Raw genomic sequence first — 25,530 nt, forward strand, 5'->3', positions numbered from 1 at the left:
TGTTCACCACAGCCTTCAATGTTGGAGCTAAAAGCCCTCCATCTCCACTCAAGGGGGAATGTTTATGTAAACCAGGGACCATCCATACAATGGCAAGTTAAGAACTCCCTAAAATTTGTGTTTACCAAGAGTTTTAATGACAAGGTAAGATGCTTTGATCAGACAACATTGTGTTAAAAGAGAGAAGCAGGATACACATTGCATACACAGCCTGAGCACTATTGTGCACATCTCTACATGGAAAGAAGTACAATAAAATATTAACGGGTGACAGGGTCATGAACTAATAGGTGGTTTTCACTTTTCTCTATATCTTTCGTCTTTTCTACATTTCCATTAATAAATATTTAGAATAAAAGCATTAAGAGACCAGGGTTCTAATTTGGCTTGAGGCTGGGGAGTTACTTGTCTTCCCCACCAGCCTGTAAAATCTTTGGATGGCCAGGATTAAGTCTTACTTATCCTGCATGATAAAAAACAATAGGAAGCATGGTGCAACGCACAGGGCATGGGGTTTGGTCATAGGAAGCTGGTTCAGATCTTGCCTCCACAACCTACCAGCAACTTCTTCATCCTACATTCCCTCATTTGAACAATGGGGTTAAAGCATGTATACCTCATATGCTTGCTGAGAAGGTTAAATGAGATGCAGGGCACCAGCTATTATCATTCTTTCACTGCCTAGAGCACTGCATTGCATGAGATAGGTGAAAATTTGTAAATTAAAACAGCAAAAACACCTGAGCGTTGCATGAAACCTAGGCTAAGATACCACCTCTGAAACATTTTCTTCTCTTCACTTAGTCTGTCTCCCCCTCCCAATGGCCCCATTGCTAGGTGTGCTTATTTCCATTGGGCTGAGCACTGCTCTTTTAACTCTTTCCCATTTATGTTTCCTCTGCTGGAAAACAAAAACTTACAGTAGAAGCCACACCTGTCTCTAACAGATGCTGCAAAAATAAATGAAAATGCTTTTGTGAATGCTTGGATTTCTTGGAGAAAGGGGCCTCAGATATACAAGATGCTTTTATTTGTGGGTAAAACAAAAAACTCATATCAAACAAACATCAAGCCAAACATTCTTTATAACGCTAAGTGTGTGGTATGTACTTGACAATAATTTTAAGAATAATAGGGCTGTGCTCTTCTTCCCAGAGGATTTGTTGTTTGAAATTCACCTATTGCAGAATGTTATTTGAGGGAGGTGGAGTTTTCTGTTACTGGAAGAAAGGTTTGATTCATTCAGTCTGCTCCTAGTGAGCATCAACTAGAACCAAAAGCTCCTAATCATGAAAGAATGGATTCACTGCCAATGCTCGGATTTCAAAGATGAAGGGCAAATTCCGACTACGGGGGATCAAGCCACCTCTTCTTCTTCAGGGTTTTGGGCGAGGGTTGTAGTTCACAAGAAGAAGGATTGGGTTGGCTCAAGAAACAAACCTGAGAAGAAAAAGCCTGATAGATTTCTGATCAGAAAACTGTCCTTGGGGAGAGCAATGACTTAATCCTGTATAAAGCATTATTTGGGTCCTGTGATGCTTCCCTGTTGTTTAGGAGGAATTTGTTGCCGTTAGTTGCATCAAGCTATTATTTCCTGTTATCCTGGAAGTATTAGCTTCAGTTCACCCAAGATTGCCAAAAAAGAAAAAGGAAAAAAGAAATTTGCTCTATTCCAATTTAACAAACTAATTTGGGACTCAGTTCCATTTAGGACAGTCCTGAGACCACCAAGCTCATTATGACTTGGCATTTTATGTTTGCAGAGGAGATTCTAATAATTTATTAATCCTTCTGTGATCCGAAGCTCCAGATTGAGCTTGTGAATAAAACAACAGGCCAGAGCTTTAACTAGCCTGAACTCCCTTCTCCTTTATCATATAAATTGGTAAGAAAAACATTGAAATCTCCTCCTCCCACTAATAAATAAATGGACAAAGCATATGAATACACAATGGGCCTAAGAAAAAATTATTAGGAAAGAAGCATTTAGAAAGACATTCAACCTTGCCAGTAATCAAAGAAATGCAAAGTAAAGTAACAAGAACCTATTAACTGGTAATAGCCAGTGTTGGTGAGGTTGTGGTGAAACCAGTATTAATCCAGCATTGCTGGTGGGAAGGTATAAATTGATAAAACCTCTCTGGAAGCCAATTTGGCAAACATTAAGTAACAATCATATTTTTGACCCAGAAATCCAACTTTTGGGAATTCATAAAGAGATACGGAAAAAGGAGGAAAAGGACTTGTGTACAGACTCATCCACTGCAGCATTGTTTATTAGCAAGAAAAGCTAGAAGCAAACTAAACTTCCCAGAGGAGAAGCAATTAAAATATTACTTGTGAAAACTTTATAGCAAAATGGAGAGTTGCTTATGCTATAACTAAATGCAAAAAGAGTATACTACATTTAAAAGAAGGCTGCAACCACACAAAATAAGTTTGTAACAAAAAGAATGGAAAGGTACACAAAAATAAGGATTGCTATGCTAGCAAGGTGAGATTATGAGTGACTTTTCTTGTTTCCAAACTTTTTGTAATGTTGTTTCATTGTTTTTATAATAATCTATTTGAAAAAAAAAACTAACCCAAAATAAATGTTACCTTCTTCATTATCAAAATCCATGACATTTCCATCTGCCACATTCTTTTCTTTGAGATAGTTCAGCAAGAACTGTTCAATGTCTTCAGCTGTGGTGGAATTCTGAAGTTCTTTCTCAAGAGTTGTTGGTCTTTGGGTCAGAAGACTTCCCTCCTTCCCTAAAGTCTGTTCTTGGAGTTGCCCGAGATTGCTTGTGTCTGGGAACCACTGGGCTATAAATAAAGGGTTATAAAGCTTATATAATGACCAACTATTTCATTAACAATAGGCATTAATACTTTAAAAGCAGAATAAGCTTTTGCCATGGCCTGTGGGGCCCCTGCATGATCCTGTCCATACTTGCCTCTCCCATCTCATCTTCTACCACTCCCAGTTGCCCATTCACTGACCATCTTCCAGTTCTTCCAATGTGCCAGAAAACATGTACAAGCAACACAATTCTGAGTCCAGGATGCACTACTCATTAGCAGAAGACAGGTTCTACAGAGCTTGAGAATGGACAGAGTCTGGCATGTGTATTTCTAACATAAAATGTTATCCTGCCATTAGAACTTGTGCATGTAGTGTTTCCTCTGTCTGGAACACTCCCCACCCCAACCCCTGCCATTCCTGGTTAATTCCAACTCAATTTTCATGTCTCAGTACAAATATAATGTGCCCAGTAAAGCCATTCCTTGACTCCCCAATATAATTTAGGTCCCCCATATATTCTTTTAGTTGCACTGTATTCTTTTCCCTTGCATCAACTCATCACCACGTGTCACTCATTTTTGTGTATCCTGTTTAGTGTCTGAATCTCCCATGAGATTCTGTGCACCATGAGCTAGCAGCCTTTGATTGCCAATAGAAATCCAGTATGTCCAGCATAGTCAATGCTCAAAATTTATGCTGAGTGAACAAATACACTAGAAGCAAGAACATGTACAAGTGACAAAATTCAGACTACAGGACACACTAGAGAACAGGCTCTGCAGAGCCTTGAGAATGGACATAGTCTTGCATATGTATCTGACAAAAAATGTTTCAAAAGACTGGCCATTTTCTCTCCAATGCCTTCCTTCTTCAGTGATGCTCCAAAAGTTCTGATTCTGTGTTCACCGAATAATTCTTAAATGTTACTGGGTCCAGTGGTTTTCCAACTGTACAATGAGGAGCCTTAGGGCTCTGCAGAAAAGTCTCAGGGGTCACAAAAGGGGAGGGCATCAAGGAGACCACAGGCTAAAGGGATGAGTTCCAAGGTCTCTATCCCTTCTTCAAACAAAGCAGCTCTAATTTCAACTGTTTTGTATATTGGGGTTTCCCCTGAGGCGTCACTTGAAAAAAAAAGGCTCTACTACTTAAAAGAATGAAACAACAAAAATCCCATAACCTGAAAATCGCTGTTCTGGTCCAGCACCTTCATTTTGCAGACAGCTGGGAAAAAGTGTCTGATAATCTTTAGCACCTGCTAATCTGCTTTTCATCAAGGAGATCTGCACAAAGGCAGATGAGAGATGCCAGAGCTAGGTCACTGGGAGTGGCAGCAAGCAAATGCCTGAGATGAGAACCTTCAATCCAGTATCTGGAGTTTCCTAACTGTAGGGATCAATTACTTACATTTCTTTGATACCCCATCCCCAGAAGTAAATCAGGCCCTTAGTGTACTCCAAAGGATTGCACTCCCAAACAGAGCCAGCATGCCACAATTACACTGCTAAGAGCAGACACACTGCAAGGCTTATTTCTACATTCAAGGCTAGTGCCAGATATTAAAAAGTCTTTGCTCACAAACAGCTTTTAAACATATGAAAAGAAGCTCAACCTCACTTTTAATGGAAATTAAAATTATAACAAGGTGCTATTTTTTTCCTATTGGATTAGCAAAGATCAAAAAGCTTGGCAATCTTGTGTGGGTGAGGGTGTGGCCAAATTGGACTCTGTTACATTGCTGACGTGTTTAAATTGGCACAACCTGTTTGGAGAGCAATTTGATACTCTCTATCAAAAACTGAACCGTAATACCCTTTAAACCAGCATTTTTACTTTTAGGAATTACGCCACTGATCTACTTAAGACGAGTTCAAGATGACCTACAAAGATAATCATTGCAGCCTTTTTTTGTGGTGGTGGAAGATTGGAAACAACTGAATGTCCACTGAGAAATGACTGGTTACATAAATTATTGTATAGCCACACAGTGGGATAAATATACAGCCATAAAAAAGGACACAACAATCCTGTGTCCAGATATGGAGCAATCTCCAAATTCCAATGTGAGTTCACAGACGATATTATTTTCAAAGCTACCCTGTATTCTTCTTGTTATCAATAATCAGCCAATCAGTAGTTGGTGCTAAGTGTTAATTTAACCGATGGCTCTTACCCTGAGGTACCTGATGTTTTTCAGTCAATGCATAGTGAACCACTGGGCTAGCGTTAACTCAGTTTCCTAAAACATCTATTGGGCTCTTTTATGACCTTTCGGAAGTTCTACGAGACCACATGTCTACTCCCATCTTAAAAGAGTGGTCATCAGTTAAACAATTCGATGATGAACAGAAGTACTAGAATAAAGTATGAATTTGATTCCGGCTTGATCATGTCAACTCTGCCTTGGTTCTGTTCATTATTCACAATGCCAAGTGTACTCTGGGTCATTTCAGAAAAGTTCTATTTTTCTTTCTTCCAACTCACTTAAAAAAAAAAAACATGACTAAAGACATCAGCAATCTGAGGCAACTCAATTTTCAAGGCCTAAATTAAGATTTCTCCCAAGAGAGTATATTTAATTGGACTTTTCTTAAGATATTTTTAAAATCTCAAATTTAAATATAGAACAGTCCCCCAAAACAGTAAAGGCAGAATATGGGGTCTATTTGGACCATGGAAGTCAGTCATAGTCTAAGATGTATATGCAGTCTGCTGTTCTTAGGAGTATGTCCTGTTCACTGCTGACTCCCAAGCAACCAGCCCAGTACCCAGGCCTCCCAGTGCTTGCAAAATGAAATCTAAACTCCTTCCCTCGATCTATAAGGCCCTGCAGGATTTGTCCTTGCCCATCTTTTATCTCTCATGTGCCATTCTTTCTACACTGGCCTCCTTTCCGTTTTCCAAAGACCCTAAGCCTTTCTTCCCTCCAGGTCTTGCACCTGCCGTTCCCTTTGCTTGAATGTTCTTAAAAGCCAAAAAAGAATGGGACAGCCCCATGCGTACTGACGGGTCCTTCTCATCTTTTAGGTCTCAGTTTGCGTCACTTCCTCAGAGAGGCCCTCCCTGACTACTTATCTTAAAGTAGCCTGTCCCTGTTACTCTTCCATCAACTGTCTATGTCCTTCAGTGCTTATCAGGATCTGAAATGAACTAGTTTCATGATTTTTTACTAGTTTATCATCTCTTTCCCAGGAAAGATTTGTGACAGTTCATCCATAGTGTTCACTGCTGTATCCTCATTAGTTAGCACAGTGCACTGCATGTGAATGTTCATGAATGAATGAATGAATTCTGGAAATGGCATCAGCTATGGGGGTACAGGAAATCCCAGTCATCTAGGGCATTATTTTTTTATTTAAAGCTTGACTTTTCAGTTGAGGATTTCTTTTTCTTCTAGCCCAAAATTTCGCCATTTCAATGGGAGCTAACACTTCTAATAGATACCCAACAGGATCAAAGACAGGAGGAGAAAATCAAGCCAACTCACACAATTAAAAGGTTAAAGGAAGTTTTCAGAACCGCTCTGTCCAGTATGGTAGCCACTAGCCACAAGTGCTTATTTAAATTAAATAAAATTAAAATCCACTTCCTCAGTCACATGTGCTGCATGACCACATTGGAAAGCACAGATATAGAACACTTCTATCGCTGCAGAAACTTCCATTGGACAGTACTATTCTAGGCTATCCATGGACTGAATAATCTATGTTATTCCTGTTCTTCATTAGCACAGATATCGCTAACTCGAAGTACTGCCAGAAGCAGTTTGGTATATTGAAAAGAACTTTGCTGTGAGACCAATTTGTCAAAATCCTGACTTTACCCCTCATTAATTGTGTGACCATGGGTATGAAGGCTCTCACTGAGTCTTACTTTTTCTTATCAGTAAAATAAGAATAAGGTTTATATTTAGTCTGCAGGGTTTTTATCCTTGGCACAGAGCAGGAGCTCAATAAATGGTAGAGATTATTAAAAGTATAAAGAAAAATAGACAAACAATAGTAGCCTCCATAACATGTAGGACTGGGATAGACAACTATTCAAATAATGTCCTCCAGAACATAATCATGAACAATGAAAAACATAAGTTTAGGCAACCTAGGATATTAGTCTTGTCCCCAAATCAGCATTAAAGAGGGCTCCTGATGTACCTAATGCTGCCAGCAGGGCGTGCAGAACACTGACAAAGGAAGCAGCTCTCTTATCATAAAATTGGTCCAGGGTGGCCAGGACATCCTGAACCACATCTGCCACCAAAGGAAGCAGGCTAGCATCTGAGTTCCGCAGCATGACTTCTAAGACTTTTGGGGTGTGAGGATGCAAAGCCAGATGACGCAGATTTAAAGAGATCCCATTCACCAAATAGTCTGAATTTTGATTGATCAGGTGCTGCAGGGAGTCGTAGCCACAAGCATGGCAAATGTCCATCATGGTGCTGGTAGCTGTCTGACGGATGAGCAGGGTTTGGTCTCCTGCCTTCTCCAGCACAGGATAGAGGGCTGACATCAAGAGCAAACAAAAGTCTTTTCCTAGTGCATATGCAAAGTGGCCAATCCCTTCCAACTGGATGCATATTTGCCAGATGTTGCTGTTCATGGAGCAAACAGTGGGACTTGGCTTTGAGAAGGCTGGAAAAGATGTAACTTGGCAGGTGTGTGCACCAGACGTGATGGCCTGGAGGCCTGACTGCTTCATCGTCAGCTCCCCTCCCATTTCCTCAGCCTCCACACAGGTAACCAAATACCAGTTTTCTTGGTTCGTGTATTCTTCAAGTATAGATGTCACGATCTCTCTCAGTTCCTCTGGGCTTGTTTTAATATGTTTTTCATGAATATCCTCCACCTCTAGCCCAGCAGCCCCTACAATTAGTTCATTAAGGATCATGGCAGCTTGTTTTCGATAAACCACAGATTCACGGTACAGTTCCATAAAGTGATCCACAAGCAAATAGAGGTTCCCATAAAAACCAAGAAGCTGACAAATCTGCCTTAAGAGCAGAAAGACCCTCTCGTCAGTGAAGAAGCGGAAATATCTCCTTTGGATCTGATTCCACGGCTGTGTGGCCAAGGTCTTTGGAGAAGCACTCAGATCATCAGAGTTCCAACACCGCTCTTCAACAATTTTGATATCAGCCATGTCTAATTCTAGAACTTGGATGAGTGCTTTGGAAATGCGCTGGAGGTGGGCCACGGAGTTGAGGACAAAGTTTACTTTGGGACCCAAGAGTTTCAGATAACCAAGTAACAAGGAAAGAGTAGAGAGTTTGCCCTGATCATCTTGGGAGTTCATTAGGCGGGGAAGAGATGTGGCAAGGGAATGCAGGTTTTCTGACAAGATATCAGCAAAGGCTCCGTTGCCCACCACTACTCTCTGTTGTGCAAAATGTCTCAGAACTTTACTGCATTGGGCTTGGACTTCAGGGCTCTCATCGTTTATTAGACCCACCAAAGCCTTCAGAAGGGGACCCGCAGATTCAACCAGTGACTGATTGCACTTCAAAAGCAGGACTTCCACAAGTTCTACCAGTTCCAACCTCACCTTCCAGTGTGGGTGAACGGAAACACACTCAATTATCTTTTTAATAAGGATAGTCAGCTTGCCACCAGTATTTTTTACCCAATCTGCTTCTCTGTGAACCATCAGTTCTGCTACTCTGTGCTCAACTGCAGGCTTTGTTTGGACCTTTGAAATTCTTTTGAGCTGTTCATCAGCCAGAATGAAGCCCACTGTCTTGTAAAAGATCCTTAGGGAAGATACCACAACGTTGTGACCTTGTTTAAAGTCTCCTGTGATAACCCTGGTAAGTGCAGTTGAGATTCCAGGTAAAAAAGAAGCAAATAAATCCCCCAGCTGCTTTTGCTCATGCTCATCCAAGGACCTTGGATGGTCTTGACAATCACACTGCAAGAGTAGAATCTGCAAACATTTTAAGGCAGCGATTTTAATTTGCTTTGATTTCTCCTGTTCTGCTAGGCCTAACAGTAAAGATACAGCAAATCCTAAACGAGGCAGGATGGAGGGCTCATAAAACGTCAGAATGATGTCCCCATAAGCCGAGTGCATTAACGTACTGAGTCCTTGGATCACAGCCAATTTCAACTCCTCTGACACAGCTGCGAGTTTTTGGGAATTGGGTGAATACAGACAAGCAGAGAGTTCCGAAAAGAGTTCCTGGAGAAGTTCCCGTTCCTTCACACATGTTGAGGAGAGGACGAATGTGAGGCACTCCACCACACTCTGGATCAAGCGTTCTCTTTTGGGGCCTGGGGTCTTCAGGGTGAATCGCAGAGGGAAGAGGATGTACTGCTGAAGTTCCTGAAGGGCAGCGTCACTCACGGCTCGTAACTGTGCCTGCAGATACTCCACATTCTCCACGGTCTGCGTCTTCGTGAGCTGAACACAGACTGGACGCAAAACACCAAAGGCCTCTTCAGGAGTATCAAAAACTGCCATTGTGCACGAGCCTTCCTCTCACCAAGGAAACATCCTGCAGGCTGAAGGAAGGAAACTTTTCAGTAAAGAAGGTCAAACTTGAAGCAAATACAAAGTGAACCTGCTGACAGTCACTGTGCAAGGTACCAAGGTGAGCAATGGAACTGAAAAGTCTAGTGGGAAAGACAGGGGTAGAGTTACAATACAGTCTGTTAAGGGTTAGTTAGGATAGGCCTGTGCTTACAGTCTAGGTGAGTGTGGAAGAGCTACTAAGTAATAACCCTGAGAAAGCCAGGATGGGTTTCAAAGGGAGAAGATACTTCAGCTGAGACTTGAGGAAGGAATGAAGAATCTGGGCTATTTGAAGGAGTTTGGATTTTCACATGTGGAAGTGATTGGGAGCCACTGAAGTTTTTTCCTTTTTTTAAATTGAGGTATAACTCATATAGAATAAAATGTATTAGTTTTAATGTTCAGCTCAGTGAATTTTTAATGTATGTATAGACCCAAGTAACCACTACTCAAATCAAGATACAGAATATTTTCAGGATTTTAGAAGGCTCCCACATGTCCTCTCACAATCAATTTCTATTTCTCCTGCCCACTGGTAACCACTATTCTGACTTTTATCAGTTCAGATTAGTTTTGCCTTTCTTGCCATTACAGGGTTTTAAGCAGGGGTTGCTATGATTAGCTTTATGCATTGTAAAGATCTCCTGGCAGCCAGTAATATGGGAGGTTAGATTAGAGCTGGGTGAGACTGAGAGCAAAGAAAAATGAAAGGAGTGCCGAGAGAAATGGAAAAACCAGGAGCGCACACTGTCATAGAAATCATGGGAGAAGAGTTTCAAGCAGAATGGAAAGATAGACGGCAGGCAGGCAGGTAGTGAAAGGAGATAGGTTTATAGGTAAGCAAAGGAGCTGGGCAACTTAACACCTGAGAATCTCTTTTTTTCCTCTGTGAGGAGAAAAGCAAAGTCATGGGCCAACACTGAACCAGAAGGCGAGTAAACACGGGCTTCAGAAGAGTAATAGAAGTCTCAAATAGTCCCTTTGGGGAAGCAGAGCACTCTGGGAAGACATAAAAGTGTGGCCCAAGGGTACTGAGGAATGAGCTGATGCTGGAGATCATAAATGTGTACAACTGTAAATGTTGGCATTGCAAGGAGACTTAGAGATCACCTAATCTGGTGGTGGTTTTCTCCTTTCTCCTTTCTCCTTTTTTTTTTTTTTTTTTTTGGCTCTACCTGTTGGGATTTCTGAAAAGACAGATGACAAGAAAGTGTCCCTAATGCTTCCCTCTGCCCCCAATCCAGTGAGCTCTCCTGAACCAGGTGACTGCAGGGCTAGCAGACAAGTGGTACCTGGTGGGTGTGACAAGACCTGCTCAACCTAGAGAAACAGCTGGTGCCAGACTTTTCCCTGGGTCAGGAAAGGCTCCAGGGCAACAATTGGGACTCTGATACTCTGGAGAGAGTTTGGCCCATTGACCTCCATGGACCCCTTGAAGAAGACGATTGCTGGTCTGCCTGAGGGTTTTTGGGCAGAAGCCAGAGAAGAGATGAAGTGCAAGTCTTCTCTAGCCCAGGTTAGGAAAACACTAGGTATGGTTGTTGAATACTGACTTCCAGGAGCTCCGGCCCAGACACTGATGACCCAGAGGCTACAGCCAGCCCTGCCTGAGACTGGGTAGCTGGATCAAAGAGTAGAAAAGGAAAATAACTGCTTAATGGGACCTGGCAGCTAGGGGTAGGAAAAGCAAACAGAGCACTCCTTGAGTTGGTAAATCTTAGGTTAACAGAAGCCTTAAAGGAGACAGACAAGAATTCAAATAACAATAAAAAAACCAATTATGGAAATTAAGTTACAACACAGAGGCTATTTCTTAGAACTAAAAACATGATTTTCAACACCAAATAAGCTCAATTGATAAAACAAACAAAAAAAGAGATGGTTAATTGCTGAGACCCAATTAGTGGCCTGGGAGATCAAGTAAAGCTATCTTAAAACTCTGAGCAGGATCATAAAGAAATGGGAATTCTGAGACTTGGAGGACAGATCTAGGAGAACCAACATGTAAGTAACTGGGAATTCTGGAACGAGCCAAAGGAACAGATGGAGAAGCTAAAACAAATAATAGTAAAACATTTCCCCTAGCTGCAGAAAGATTTATCTGGGGACTGAAAAGATTTAAGGATACATACCTAGTCACAGTCTAGCAAAATTCCTGAACTCTATGATAATGAGAAAAATCGTACACACTTTCAGGAACAAACAACAAATAATTTATAAAAGGAAAAGAAACTGGCACTGGACTTCTCATTTGCAACAATGGATGCTAGGAGAACAGTGGAATAGCATCTACTGATTGCAACTAAAGGACTGTGGTCTCCAAATCCTATTCACAGCTAAGATACTCACGTCAGGGTGAAAGAACAACAGGCAAAGATTCAGGGAAGGTATCACCCATATACCCTACCAGAGGAAGAGACCTGAGAAAGAACTCTGTTCAAACAATAAACAAATCAAGAACAGAGACCTAAGCAGGGAAAGATGGATTAAAAAGAAAACACTGGTGAGTAATGTTTTTCTTTTAGCTGTGGAAAACTTTCTTCAAAAAAAAATTTAAGTGGAAACCCAATATATAAAACAGCTAAAGTCAGAGCACCTCTGTTTAAAGCTAGGGTGTGGTCATGCTGCATCTCTCTTACCCACCTTATGAGTTTCAAGAAGATAATTTGGGGGCCCCCAGGGTGGTGAGCTCTCAAAGTATGTTCTTGGATTATACAGTAAAACTTGTAATAGAGCTAATGAAGTGGGCACACAGTGTATGTCCAAAACTAAATTCACTGGCTCTTCCTACTGAATGTTCTTTGTTATTTATGGCATCGCTGTCCACCCAGTCCTCATACAAACCAGAAAACTTGGAATCTGATTTCTTTCACCTCTCTCTTCAGCCCATCATTCCCTGTTTCATCAATTCTGCCCCTTCAACATCTTTCAAATCTGTTGATCATCATCATCTCTTGAATGCTAGGCTGACTGTAACAGTTTCCTCCCTGTACCCTCGGCTTCAAAGCGTGCCCTTCTTGAATCCACATTTGATACTGACACTTAAGTAATCTTTCAAAAACAAAAATATAGTCAGTCCTTTCCATGCTTAAAATCCATCAATTGCTGTCCATAGCCTGCCTAAAGGGTAAACACCTTTTTTTGCCTTGCCATTTAAGACTTTTCACCATCAGCCCCCTGCCTATTTCTTCAGCATCTCTCACTGCTCCATTCTTTGAACTCTAAACTGCAACCATATAAAATTACAGTTTTCGAATTACAATGCAATTTTCCAAACAGGTGCTGCTATTTCACATTCACCTCATTTGTCCTACCACTTTTCACATCTCTATTACAGTATTTAGCTCACTGTATTATTTGTGTATATGTTTGTCTTACCTACTTTAGACCAGGAGCTTCTTTGAGGGCAGGGACAATTCTATACCCAGATCATGGAAGAACATCTGGCACATGGCAAGCACTCAAAACCATTTGTACAAATTCTCTTTCAAGTAGGATGTAGTAGGTGGGGCAGGCCAATAATCCTGCTGACAAATAGAAAAAGCCAAATGAATCACAAAACTCATTTCTTAAAGCATCAAATAGTTGTGGAAGTAACAAGGACGAGATGGACTACTATTCTAGAGAGGGGAGAATATTTAGAGATGAGCCAACAACCAATAGCTATTCTGCTGGGGTTTTTGGTTTTCTTTTTTGCCCTTGGTACATTTTCTGCTCCTGGACACGAGCTCAGGGTTAGGGTGTTGCCCAGGCTAAGGGCTGCCACTGGGGAATGAGAAACCACAATGCTTTTAGTGGTCATGTGGGGCTGGCGAGACAAACCGCAGTCTTGGGCGACCTGAAAATACATGGCTCTGGAAAAAGGGTGCTGCTGGAGTGCAAAGAGATCAGCAGGGATTTTGGAGTTCTTCAAAGATGAGGTAATAAAACTGGAGATTTGAGGTGCCTTAAACACTTGACTGGTCTCCTATTAAAGATATTTACCAAAGTTTGAAGCTATGTGAAGTGGTAGCTCAGAGCTAGAATGAAAACCTCTGAAGGGCAGAACTGAATCTCTCACAGTCTCTCAAGGTTAAGAAGACAAACATGTTAGGCTCTCAACTGAATGTCCTGGAGGACCACACCCTAACAAGGGTGAACCAGAGTAAGACTGAGCCTTACCAGGACTACAACTCAGCTCAATCCCTGACTGAATTGAACTGTTCAGCTCCCGCTCCATCTACCTGATAGAGGAAAGGCAGGACACTCTTTGGTGGAAGAAAATATTATATGGAACAACTATGATTCTTTTATTTAATGTCTGGTAAATAACAAAATGTTTTCTAGACATAGGAAGAAACAAAACCCATATAACTGACAATCAAGAGGAAAAACAGACAACAGAAGCAGACCCACAGATGACCCACATATAGGAATTAGCAGACAATGACTATAAAATAGCCAAGATTAATACAGTCAGGAAATGGAAGACAAGATGGATGAAGTACATGAAAGGATGAAGAATTTCATCACAGGAGTAAACCACAGTGTATACACAATAACCAAATGGAATTCAAGAGCTGAAAATTTCAGCATCTATAATGAAGAACTCAATGGAAGGTATTAATAGCAAATTGGACTTAACAGAAGACAAGATTAGTGAACTGGAAGATAGGGCAATACAAGACACTCAAACTCAAGCAAGCAAAGAAAATAGGACGGTAAACACAGACAAGAGCATAAGAGATGTGGAATATACTGAAACGTCTAACGTGAATAAATAAGTCCTAGAAGGTCAGGAGAGAGAGAAAATAGGGCAGAAGCAATAGTCAGACAATGACTGAGAATTATCCAAAAGAAATAAAAGACGTCAACACATAGATTCAAGAAATCAACAAACCCCAAGCATGACAAATACAGGCATACCTCATTTTATCCATTTTGCTTTACTGCCCTTTGCAAATATAGCATTTTTTACAAATTGAAGATTGTAGCAACCCTGCATCTAGCAAGTCTATTGGGGACAGTTTTCCAACAGCATCTGTTCATTTTGTGTCTCTAGGTCTCATTTTAATGAAGGTATATACACTTTTTTAGAAATAAGAATATTGCACATTTAAAAGACAATAGTATAGTGTAAACATAACTTTCATGTGTGCCGGGAAACAAAAAAAACTCACGATTTGCTTTATTGCAAGATTTGCTTTATTGTGGTGGTCTGGAACTGAACCCACAGTATCTCTGAGGTATGCCTCTACAAAGAAAAGCACACATAGACACATCATAGCATAACTGCTGAAAACCACAATAAAAGAGAAAAATCTTAAAAACAGGAGAGCAATAAGACTGGCAGCTCACTTCTCAACAGAAATGACGAAATCCAGAAAACACCAGAATGATATCTTTTAAGTGCTAAAAGAAAGTAACTACCAACCTTGAGTTTTATATGCAACAAAAATATATTTTAAAAATGAAGGCAAAATAAAGATGTTTTGAAACAAACAAAAACAGAGAATTTGTTGCTATCAGGCCTACACTAAAAAAAAAACTAAAGGGAAAAAACAAACCCAGACAAAAGCATAGAAATGTAGGAAAGAATGAAATACACTGGAATAGATCAATATAAAAAATATTAACTATACAAAACAATAATTGTTATGCCCTTTGTAGTCGAACTACATATAAAACGAAAATGTAAGACCACAATAATGCACAAAAGGCAAGGATGGAGGTAAAAGGAATTAAGATGCTACAGTATCAAAAGGTGGTAGAATAATTTGTATTATATTGTAACATGTCAAGATGCCTGTTGAGGGGTGTTTTGGGTCACAAGAATTGTTTAAAAATGGAGAGTGGCAATGACTGTACAACTAAGTGAAAATAATGTGAGATGCTGATTGTTTATCTTGGACAGAACACATGCTATGTGAAATTAGGAACCCCCTACTTAATAAGTCAAGCCCTCAATCTTGAGTCTTGCTCTTGTGAAACTTAACAGCTGTAAAGGGGAGGCTAAGCCCACCTATAATTATGCCTAAGAATAACCTCCAGAGTGGAGGGGCAAGATGGCGGCATAGAGAAGAGTGGAAGCTAAGTAGCCCCCCTGGAACAACTACAAAAAACCAGAAACAACTAGTAAATAATCCAGAATAACTGCAGGGCGACAAACGAGGCCATCCACTCATCATACACCAACCTGAATTGGGAGGAATGCCCGAGAACACAGCATAAAATCTGTAAGTAAAACCTGCGGAACCAAGTCGTGGGACCCCCTCCCCCATAGCCCGAGCTGCAAAGCCTCGTGGTGCCAGAGAGAAGCTCTCTCCCAGCAAGCAAATATAGCTCAGCTGAGCTCCAACTGGGGTTTTAAGTAGCGAGTGTGAACTGCTCACTACAGGTATGCATCCCCAAAAAACAGACAGAGGCTTTGGGTGACGACAGACCTGGGAGAGCCAGAGGGTCGCCTTGGACTGGGTCTGAAGGGGACTATCTGTTTCTTTTTTGGCTCAGTGGAGAAAGCCCCAGTCATTTTCCGTTTTCAGGGCTGTGAAGTGGAGAAGGGTGGAGACAGCACAAGCAGAGAGAGAGACCATTGAAATGCTAATGACCTCCACCTGGGAGCTCTGTCTTCTCTAGGAGGAAAGGGGTGGGGCCCTTTCCATTCAGAACCAGACCCCAGAGCCTGGGGGAACACGGCCATACCGCCTCACACCAGTCAAGAATTATAGGCTAACAGGCGTCACCTGCTGGGCAGAAAAGCACAGTGACCCGAGGCATCAAAGGGTGGAGCAATTTTCTAAGACACATCCACAGGGAAACCAGATACTGAATATTTCTTCCCTTTGGGACCTGAGCCTGTTCTGGTCTGCGAAAACCTGATTTGGATAACCAAGGAAACCATGCCTAGACAACAGAAAATTACAACCTACACTAAGAAAAACAAAGTTATGGCCCAGTCAAAGGAACAAACGTACCCTTCAACTGAGATACAGGAATTTAAACAACTAATGCTAAATCAAATCAAAAAGTTTAGAGAAGATATTGCAAAAGAGATAGAGGCTGTAAAGGAAGCACTGGGCATGTATATGGCAGAAATCAAAAGTTCAAAAAAACAACTAGTAGAATCTATGGAAATGAAAGGCACAACACAAGAGATGAAAGACACAATGGAAACATACAACAGCAGATCTCAAGAGGCAGAAGAAGACACTCAGGAACTGGAGAACAAAACACCTGAAAGCCTACATGCAAAGGAGCAGATGGAGAAAAGAATGAAAAAATATGAGCAACGTCTCCGGGAACTCAAAGATGAAACAAAGTACAATAATGTACATATCATTGGTGTCCCAGAAGGAGAAGAGAAGGGAAAGGGGGCAGAAGCAATAATAGAGGAAATAATTAATGAAAATTTCCCATCTCTTATGAAAGACATAAAATTACAGATCCAAGAAGCGCAGTGTACTCCAAACAGAAGAGATATGAATAGGCCTACGCCAAGACACTTAATAATCAGATTATCAAATGTCAAAGACAAAGAGAGAATCCTGAAAGCAGCAAGAGAAAAGCGATCCATTACATAGAAAGGAAGCTTAAAAGACTATGTGCGGATCTCTCAACAGAAACCATGGAGGCAAGAAGGAAGTGGTGTGATATATTCAAGATACTGAAAGAGAAAAACCACCAACCAAGAATCCTGTATCCAGCAAAGCTGTCCTTCGAATATGAGGGAGAGCTCAAAATATTTTCTGACAAACAGACAATGAGAGACTTTGTGAACAAGACACCTGCCCTACAGGAAATACTAAAGGGAGCACTACAGGGTGATAGAAGACAGGAGTGCGTGGTTTGGAACACAATTTGGGGAGATGGTAGCACAACAATGTAAGTCCACTGAACAAAGGTAACTATGAATACGGTTGAGAGAGGAAGGTGGGGAGCATGTGAGACACCACAAGAAAGGAGGAAAGATAAAGACTGGGACTGTGTAACTTGGTGAAATCTGGAGTATTCAACAATTGTGATAAAATGTACAAATATGTTCTTTTACGAGGGAGAACAAGCAAATGTCTATCTTGCAAGGTGTTAAAAATGGGGAGGCACTGGGGGAGGGATGCAATCAGCATAAACTAGAGACTGTAACTAATAGAATCATTGTATTATGCTTCCTTTAATGTAACAAAGGTGATATACCAAGGTGAATGCAGATAAGAGGGGGGGATAGGGGAGGCATGTTAGACACTTGACATTGGTGGTATTGTCTGATTCTTTATTCTACTTTGATTTAAGGTTATTTTTCCTTTTGCTGCTTCCTAGCTGTGTTTTTTTTTTCCCTCTTTCTTTTGCCTCTCTACCTTCTTTGACTCTCCCTCCTGCCTTGTGGAAGAAATGTAGATGCTCTTATATAGATAATGGTGAAGGTGGTGAACACATAAATGTATGACCATGCAGAAAACCATCGATTATTTACCTGGGATGGAATGTATGGTGAGTGAACAAAACCATATTAAAAAAAATGGGTTGATGACAAAACCTCGAGGGCAATATACTGAGTGAAATAAGCCAGACACATTAGGACAATTATTGCAGGATCTCACTGATAGGAACTAATTATAATATGTAAACTCATAGACATGAAATATAAGGTACCAAGATATAGGACGAGGCTTAAGAATGGGGAGTGGTTGCTTAGTATGAGCAGAATGTTCAATTAGGATGAACTTAAATGTTTGGAGATGAACAGGGGTGTTGGTAGCAAGATGTGAGAATAACTAACAGCGCCGAATGGTGTGTGAATGAGGTGGAAAGGGGAAGCTCAGAGTCATATATGTTACCAGAAGGAAAGCTGGAGGTCAAAAGATGGGAATGTATAAAACTGAATCCTATGGCAGGCAATGTCCATGATCAACTGTACAAATACTAGAAATCACTTCCATGAACCAGAACAAATGTATGACAATACAATTAGAAGTTAATAATAGAGGGGCATATAGGGAAGAACTATATACCTATTACAAACTATATACTACAGTTAGTAGTATTTCAACATTTTTTCATAAACAGTAACAAATGTACTATATCAATACTACGAGTCAACAATTGAGGGGGGTTGGTTAGGGATAGGGGAGGATTAGAGTTTCCTTTTCTTTTCTTTTTTTTTTTTTTTTTTTCATCTTTCACTTTATTTCTTGTCTGGAGTAATGAAAAGTTTCTAAAAATTGAACAAAAATTAAGTGTGATGGATGCACAGCTGTATGTACCCAGGGGCAAGTGATTGTACACTTTGGATCTTTGGATAATTGTATGGTATCTGAACAATCTCAATAAAAATGACAAAAAAAAAAAAAAAAAAAAAAAGAATAACCTCCAGAGAACCTCTTTTGTTGCTTAGATGTGGCCTTTCTCTCTCTAAGCCCAACTCTACAAATAAATTCATCACCCTCCACCCTGATGTGGGACACAGATCCCAAGAATGAGCCTGACCCTGGCATCAAGGGATTGAGAATGCCTTTTTGACCAAAACGGGGAAAAGAAAGGCAACAAAATAAGGTTTCAGTGGCTAAGAGATTTCAAATAGAGTTGAAAGGCTGTCCTGGAGGTTACTCTTATGCAAGTTTCAGCTGGATATCCCAAATGGCCACAATATGACAAGCCCAAATCAACAGTAGTCCCCAAAACCCTAAAGAATATCCCGGTCCCTATCTGAGACTCCATAAAAGTTTCACTCACAAGTTTATTTTTCAGAAACTGAAATCCTCCAGAGTGTTCCTATGCCAGATAAGTCCCAAAACTCAGAGGCAACAGCATCTTCAAGAACAACAATCAGATGCGTCCCCTTTTCCCCATAATTTCGACACCCGTTTTCAACATGAACAAGCCTAGACACCCCTGAAGATTGGGAAAGTGATTAAATGAGAGGAAGGGGTAGCAACAGACAAGATAGAATTTAACAAAGGATTACAAACACTGAATCTTTTTATAATTCTTTTTCGCTTAGTTGCTAGGGTATTAGAATAGCCAGAAGGAAAGAACTGAAATGGTGGAATTGTAACCCATAACATTCTTTGAAATTTTTTCTATAGCTACTTGTTAAATTGTACTATGAAAGTTATCACCTTTCTATATATATATATATATATATATATATGTTATATTTCACAATAAGGAAATAAACTATGGTACTGTAACCCGTAACATTCTTTGAAATTTGCTAACTACTTGCTAATTGCACTTTGAAAGTTATCACTTTTATGTATATATGTTATATTCCACAATAAAGAAAATGGAAAAAAAAAAAAAAAGAATGCCTGTTGAAAATCTATAGGGAAAGCTCTAAAAGAATTATAAAAGAATATATACCTAACTAGTTAGTAAACCAGTACAAATGGGATAAATATTCTTGATTAACCCAAAAGATGGTAAAACAGGAGAAAAAATAAGCAAAGCAATCAGGTCAAAAAGAAAACAAATAATAAGCTGGCAGACAGAAGTGTTACTATAACTGTGAAGCCCCACTATAACTACTGACATTTGGACTGGGTAATTATATGTTGTGGGAGCCGTCCTATGCATTGTAGTATATTTTGCAGCATCCCTACCCTCTACCTGCTAGACACCAGTAGCACTCCCCCAGCTGTGACAATCAAAAATGTCTCCAAATATTGCCAAATGTCCCGTAGGGGTGGGGGGAGGGGACAAAACTTCCCTTGAATGAGAACCACTGGTATAGATTCAACATAATCCCAATCAGAATCCCAGCAGGACTTTTGTGGAAATCAACAAACTGATTCTAAAATTTATATGGGAATGCAAAGGATCTAAACAGCCAAAACAATTTTGAAGAAAAATGAAATTGGAGAACTTAAACTATTGGACATCAAGATTTACTGTGCAACAATTAAAGATAGTATAAATTGACATAAAGACAAACAAATTAACAGAACAGAATGTAGTCCACACATAGAACAGAGAATCCAGAAACAGACCCACACATCTGATAAAGGTGACACTGCAATGAAATAAAGGTAAGGATGGTCTTTTCAATTAAAGGTGCTAAGTCACTTGGTTATTCATATGAAAAAAAAATACATATCTTGATTCCATCTCACACCAAAAATCAATTCCAGATGAGCTGCAGATTTAAATGTGAAATGTAAAACAATAAAGCTTTCCAGAAACCACTCAATACACACCCACAGTAGGTGGATAAATAAATTGTGGGAAAATCCCTCAGTGGAAGAATTTACAGATGAAGATTTACCACAATCAAAGATATTCAAAAGAATGGGCTACAGGCTCAAAAACATATTAACCAGCTTTCTGTAAGGAAGACAGTATAACACATTGCTACTTTGACATGACTATAAAAAGCAATCATATAGCTTTATGGGATGGCCATGAAATCACATTTGTGTGACAACACGTCAATTACAGAAGGAATTGTTTATAGAGATTTAGAGCCTTAAAAGTCCTAGATTCTACTCCTATAAAATGCAACTCTGATTACTTAAAGTAGCACTGCAAAGGTTGATGTTTATACAACTGACAGCAACAGGGGAATTCTGAACCAGAAAGTGATACTGGGATGAAGCATTCAGAACAAGCTGCTAGCCTGGGTGAGTAGAGAAAACCACTCTGAGTTCAACTGTGGCAGATAGTGACCGAATAAACATGAGTAAACATAAGCATGAGTAAACAGTTCTTGACTGCTGATGGCCATCTAAACCTTTCCTGGTTCAGTGTACTCCCACTGTGGACTGGAGAGGTGGGGGAAGAGATCTGAAATTGGAGAGCATGAGTGAGCTCAGCCACCCTGGCAATACCTCTCCCCACCCCCAATCTCACTCTGCTCCTCACAGGGATGAGCTATTTAAGATCCCTGGTCCATGACTCATAGATAGTAAAGACAAACGGGACAATCTATACATGATAAGGTGTGTTACACTTTATAAACACTTAAAGCATAAGATGGTAGATCACAAGGTACTTAGTGTATCACACAATAAAGAAGTGAGAAAGGGAAAAAGGTGCATAAAGAATCTGAAAAAGAATGAACACCAACAGGGAAGCACTCATGGAAGGAGAAGGATGTGTGTTGGGGAGAGGGAACTACACATTTGGGGCTGAGTGGGAAGGCTACTCAAGGTAAAGACTGGTCATAAGCAAAGGCCAGAAGGAAGAAAAGTCATAGCACCTGTTACAGGCAGAGACAAGACAGATGACATCACGGCAAGTGAGCTAGCTGTTCTGACCAGGCCTTACACAGGGGTGATATTCTGATGAGACCACTTGCTCGGAGCCTTTGCACTTGTTGTTCTCCCACATATGCTCATGGCTAGTTCCACCACCTCTTTCAGGCCTTTGCTCAAACATGAATTCTCAGTGAAGCCTTCTCTGATCACTCCTATTTAAAACGGTAACCCATCCTCACTCCTCCCCACCCTGGCACTCCCTATTACTTTTCCCTGACTTTTTTTTTTTCTTTAATGATTAATTTTTTATTCAAAAAACAAACTCCAGAGGACAGAGGGAGAGGCCTGCTCCTGTGGAGGCAATAACAAGCCAGACCAAGACCCATTAAGCCAACGAAGGCCTGAAAGTCTCCAGATAGGGGAATGGGAAATGTGGGTAAGTTAGGGGAATGGAGGGGAGGGAAATGGATGCTATTGGCTGGCTCAAGGTACAGGAAAAGAAGTAAAAAGAAGAAAACAATGGAGGAGAAAAAGAAGTATTAAACTTCTTACAAACCTCTCAGCAGGTCAAGGGGAAAAGGGCAGTAAGAAGCCTCCGGATTTCTTTCAAGGGACACCTACTGTGCTAATTGGTCCAGAGGGCAAAATGGATGCAAGTGCCAGACACCAGGACCACCAGGCTGATGGGGTTCCCAGCCTCAGGACAGCAGACCTTCCAACAAGACCCCGGGAAGCATACTGGAGAGGTTGCAACTGTGGGGGCTCAAAGATTGGCAGCAGGGCCTGCTCTGGGGAGATACTTAAAGGGCAAGTGACCTCTGATTGTGCCCAAGTAAGAGAAAAGGAGAGAGAAGCAAGACATGTCATGGGCTTAAGAACTTTCCTAGGGGCTCATGTTTATTGGATTTGGCCCACAATCTTGCTCATGGGCAAGCAAGCAGCGCTGTCCTGTGGGTAGGAAAACTAGCATCCTACTCCTCTCTCAGCAGTCTGGGTCAATTCACCATCCCAAACTCCTCCCACCCCCACCAGTAGTCCAAAGAAGGTAAAATGGCCTGGGGACCCAGTGTGCTGCTCTCTCAACAGTCTGCTGAGTCTCAGAGTTGGAGGGTGGGGAGGATGTCAAGTTCTGCCTGTTTAGTTCCACAAGCAAAAAACAGGCAGGTAGTGGGGAGCAAAGATGCTGGCAGCCCTGCATCTTGCTACGTCTTTATAGCCGTGTCTCTGGATTTGTAGGCCACTCCTTGACTCTTTAGCTCTCGTACAATTCCTTGGGGCAGGCAACCCGTGACTGACACAGCATACACACCTGGCTTAAAGTTACTGACTCACTGCCACTTGGAGACTCAGCTGTCCTCTGGACTCATCATTACAATGATTCCATCAAAGGAAGAGCTGGTGCAGTCATATACCATCTCTGGGTTACCCTTCCTCTGTAGGTATGCATCACAATTGTCACAGCCATCATATTCAAACTGATCTATGGTCTTGACCAGCGAACACAGCAAACAAGCCCGCAGATGCCGCAGGTCCTTTGGCACCGTCTCCAAGGCCATCTTCTCTGAGAGGAAGAACAACAGAGAGAGTCCCACCTTTCCCTAACTTTTAAATTTTCCTCCATAACACTTAGTACCATCCATCAAACAGATAACTACCTATTTATTCATTTACTGTCTCCCTCAGTCAGACTACAAGCTATATGAAGGCAGGGATTTTTTAGTGGTTATATTGCTTTTGGCACAAAGCAGTATTCAATAAATACTCCATAATTCAATGATTCAGCCCAAGGTTTGATTCTCTCATTGACAAGCTTTCATATTAACTATGTTTGAACTGGATTCTGGATAAAAACTGTTACACACTTCTTCCCTTGGGATGGGTTATTCCTACAGAAAGTTGACTCACCTATTATGGGAGGATCTTGCTAGATTCAATCTCATGGAACAATCATAATTCTAGATTTTGGCTACACTCCCGCCCTCTTTTAGGTTATATTTCCACAACAGGGAGAGAAAAAGCCTGAGAACAGGAATCTGACAATCTGGGCTCTAGTCCTGGCTGGCTGTGGGACTTCCATGAAGTTTAGTTTCTTCAACATAAAATAAACTTGTCCTAAACTTCTGACTCTGAATAATCAACAGAAGGATAGGAAGACTGGATTTAGTTTTCAGAGAAAGGTGTTTAGACATAAGAATTGCCAGTACAAGTTCTAGAATAGAAGGAAGAGAATTAGTATTTGTTAGAAAAACCAACCATATGCCAGGCAATGTGCTAGGTATTTTATGTACATAAATTCCTCTTCTGCAGCCAAGTGCCCCAAGGCTCAAAGAGGTTAAATGACACCCAAGGTCACAGAGCAAGCAGGTGTCAGACATGGATGGGATTCATCTCAAGCCTGTCTGACTTCAAATGTTGTATGTACTCTTTCCACTAAATTAGAGGTTCCCAATATGACTATTTATCAAAATCAAGGAAGAACAATTTAAATAAAGATCCCCCCCTCCCCCGGCCAAGAGATCTACTGAATTAGAGTCCATATTTGTGGGGAGGTATGCTTGAGAATCTATGATTTTATCAGTTCCCAAGGTCAATCTTATGACCAGCCAGGTTTGGGAATCCTGTACTATATACACTCCACCTATATGCTCCTTTTCAAAAAACAGGAGTCATGTGATAAAAAAGGTACTTGTTCAATAATCCACCTGGCAGTAGTGTTCAGAGTGAGCTGGAGGACTACTGTCTTGGGTTAAATTATCAGTTTATTTGTCTCTTTCTCCAACCAAATTGGTATTTTTTACTGCTGCAGCTTTACTTGTCGTTTCCCAGCATCTGGAACAGTGTCAGCTAAATAGTTCCCACTCACTAAAAGTCTGTTTAATAAACAAGTAAAAGAAGCCGGATAAACATTAAACCTTCAGCATACCCTGAAGTTTGTTGCTTCTTACTCATCCTTCCTTCTCCTACGAAATGTTTCCGTTGCATATACTATGAGCCACACACCTGCTAAACTCTTGAAGAAGAGGAGAGATAAAAAGTTAACCAGAGGATCTAGCCCTAAAATGGGGAGGGCATTGAAATAAAGTAAGTACACATAATAGAATGTGGATGGGGGAAATCAAGGAGGCCTTCCATAATCTTTCCAATCTCGTGAGAATTAAGTTACTTGAGACTCACTTTGTACTTTGTTTATAGTTCTCCTCTATAGATCTTGTGTCTTGTATTATCTGTCCCCTTTACTAGACCAGAAATTTTTTTGGAGGAAGTATATTCTAGAACAGTGATTCTTAACCAAGGGTGCATATTAGAATACATGGCTAAGGCCCCCCAAAACAATATCCTGGCATTGGAAATTGGGATAAGCTCTCCAGGTGATTTAGCTATTTATGCATTTAAAAATAAGTAAAAAGCCCCCATGCTGATAAAGATGGCAGAGTGAGATGATTCCGGGCTCTGTCTCCCACAGGAGCTTTGAAAAACAAACAAGAACTGGCAGAAAAATCTTTCAGGGCCCCGGAAAACAAGTAAAGGACTGCAGTACCTGGCTGAATGCCAAATAAGAAAAACATCTCTTCAAGATGGTAGGATCTCTTGGCACCCTGGCCAGCACCACCCCTACCCCTTACCAGCTTGGCATGGAGCTAGCCCACACTCCCAATACGGATCCCTGGTCCCAGTTCCAGAAGTAGCAGAGTAACCCATGTACACACACTGGAAGCCTGTATGTCTGGCCCAATCTGTCCTGTGGCAGCCTGAAGGATCTGCCAGCTCAGAACTTGCCCTGCATGTAGAAGGCAGCTCAGAAAACTTGCCTAAGGAAGCTGTGGGAGAGCAGTCAAGTCATGCTGCCTGGGGCAAGAGATTGCTGGCTGTAGGACATACAGTGCAGTGCCTGGGACCCAGAGAAACGGGGGCTTCAGAATTGTGTAAATGGGGGAATTCCTAGGGCCATACACGCATTCCAAAGACAAGATGCATGAGCAGAAAGGATGAGGGAGGCCCCTACACTTTGGTCTGAAGCTATTCTCATACAACCCATTGTATGGATAAGCCATGAAGGAGATCACTTGCACA

General features: G+C 41.0%; 2 protein-coding genes across 6 annotated transcripts in view; both read right to left on the bottom strand.

Moving 5' to 3' along the window:
- TTI1 (TELO2 interacting protein 1) overlaps positions 1–25,530 on the bottom strand; it is a 55,682-nt gene that overhangs the window by 18,692 nt on the left and 11,460 nt on the right. For 2 of the 5 annotated variants that reach the window (XM_037811891.1, XM_037811893.1), the window contains exons 2-4: positions 12,671–12,816; positions 6,940–9,282; positions 2,602–2,811 (exon numbers count right to left, since the gene is read on the bottom strand). In XM_037811891.1, the coding sequence (XP_037667819.1) occupies positions 2,602–2,811; positions 6,940–9,241 (2,512 nt within the window). In that variant the 5' untranslated portion in view covers positions 9,242–9,282; positions 12,671–12,816. Of the gene's footprint in view, positions 1–2,601; positions 2,812–6,939; positions 9,283–12,670; positions 12,820–14,451; positions 14,491–25,530 lie in introns of those variants that run through there. The other 3 variants (XM_037811892.1, XM_037811890.1, XM_037811894.1) reach the window with 3 other exon arrangements.
- LOC119515750 (transcription elongation factor SPT4-A-like) lies at positions 22,591–23,015 on the bottom strand. Its single transcript, XM_037811896.1, is given in 1 exon segment — positions 22,591–23,015. A coding segment is annotated over 1 exon segment (354 nt). The 3' UTR covers positions 22,591–22,661.

This window comes from Choloepus didactylus, chromosome 19, assembly GCF_015220235.1.
Source record: "Choloepus didactylus isolate mChoDid1 chromosome 19, mChoDid1.pri, whole genome shotgun sequence".
Taxonomy (NCBI): domain Eukaryota; kingdom Metazoa; phylum Chordata; class Mammalia; order Pilosa; family Megalonychidae; genus Choloepus; species Choloepus didactylus.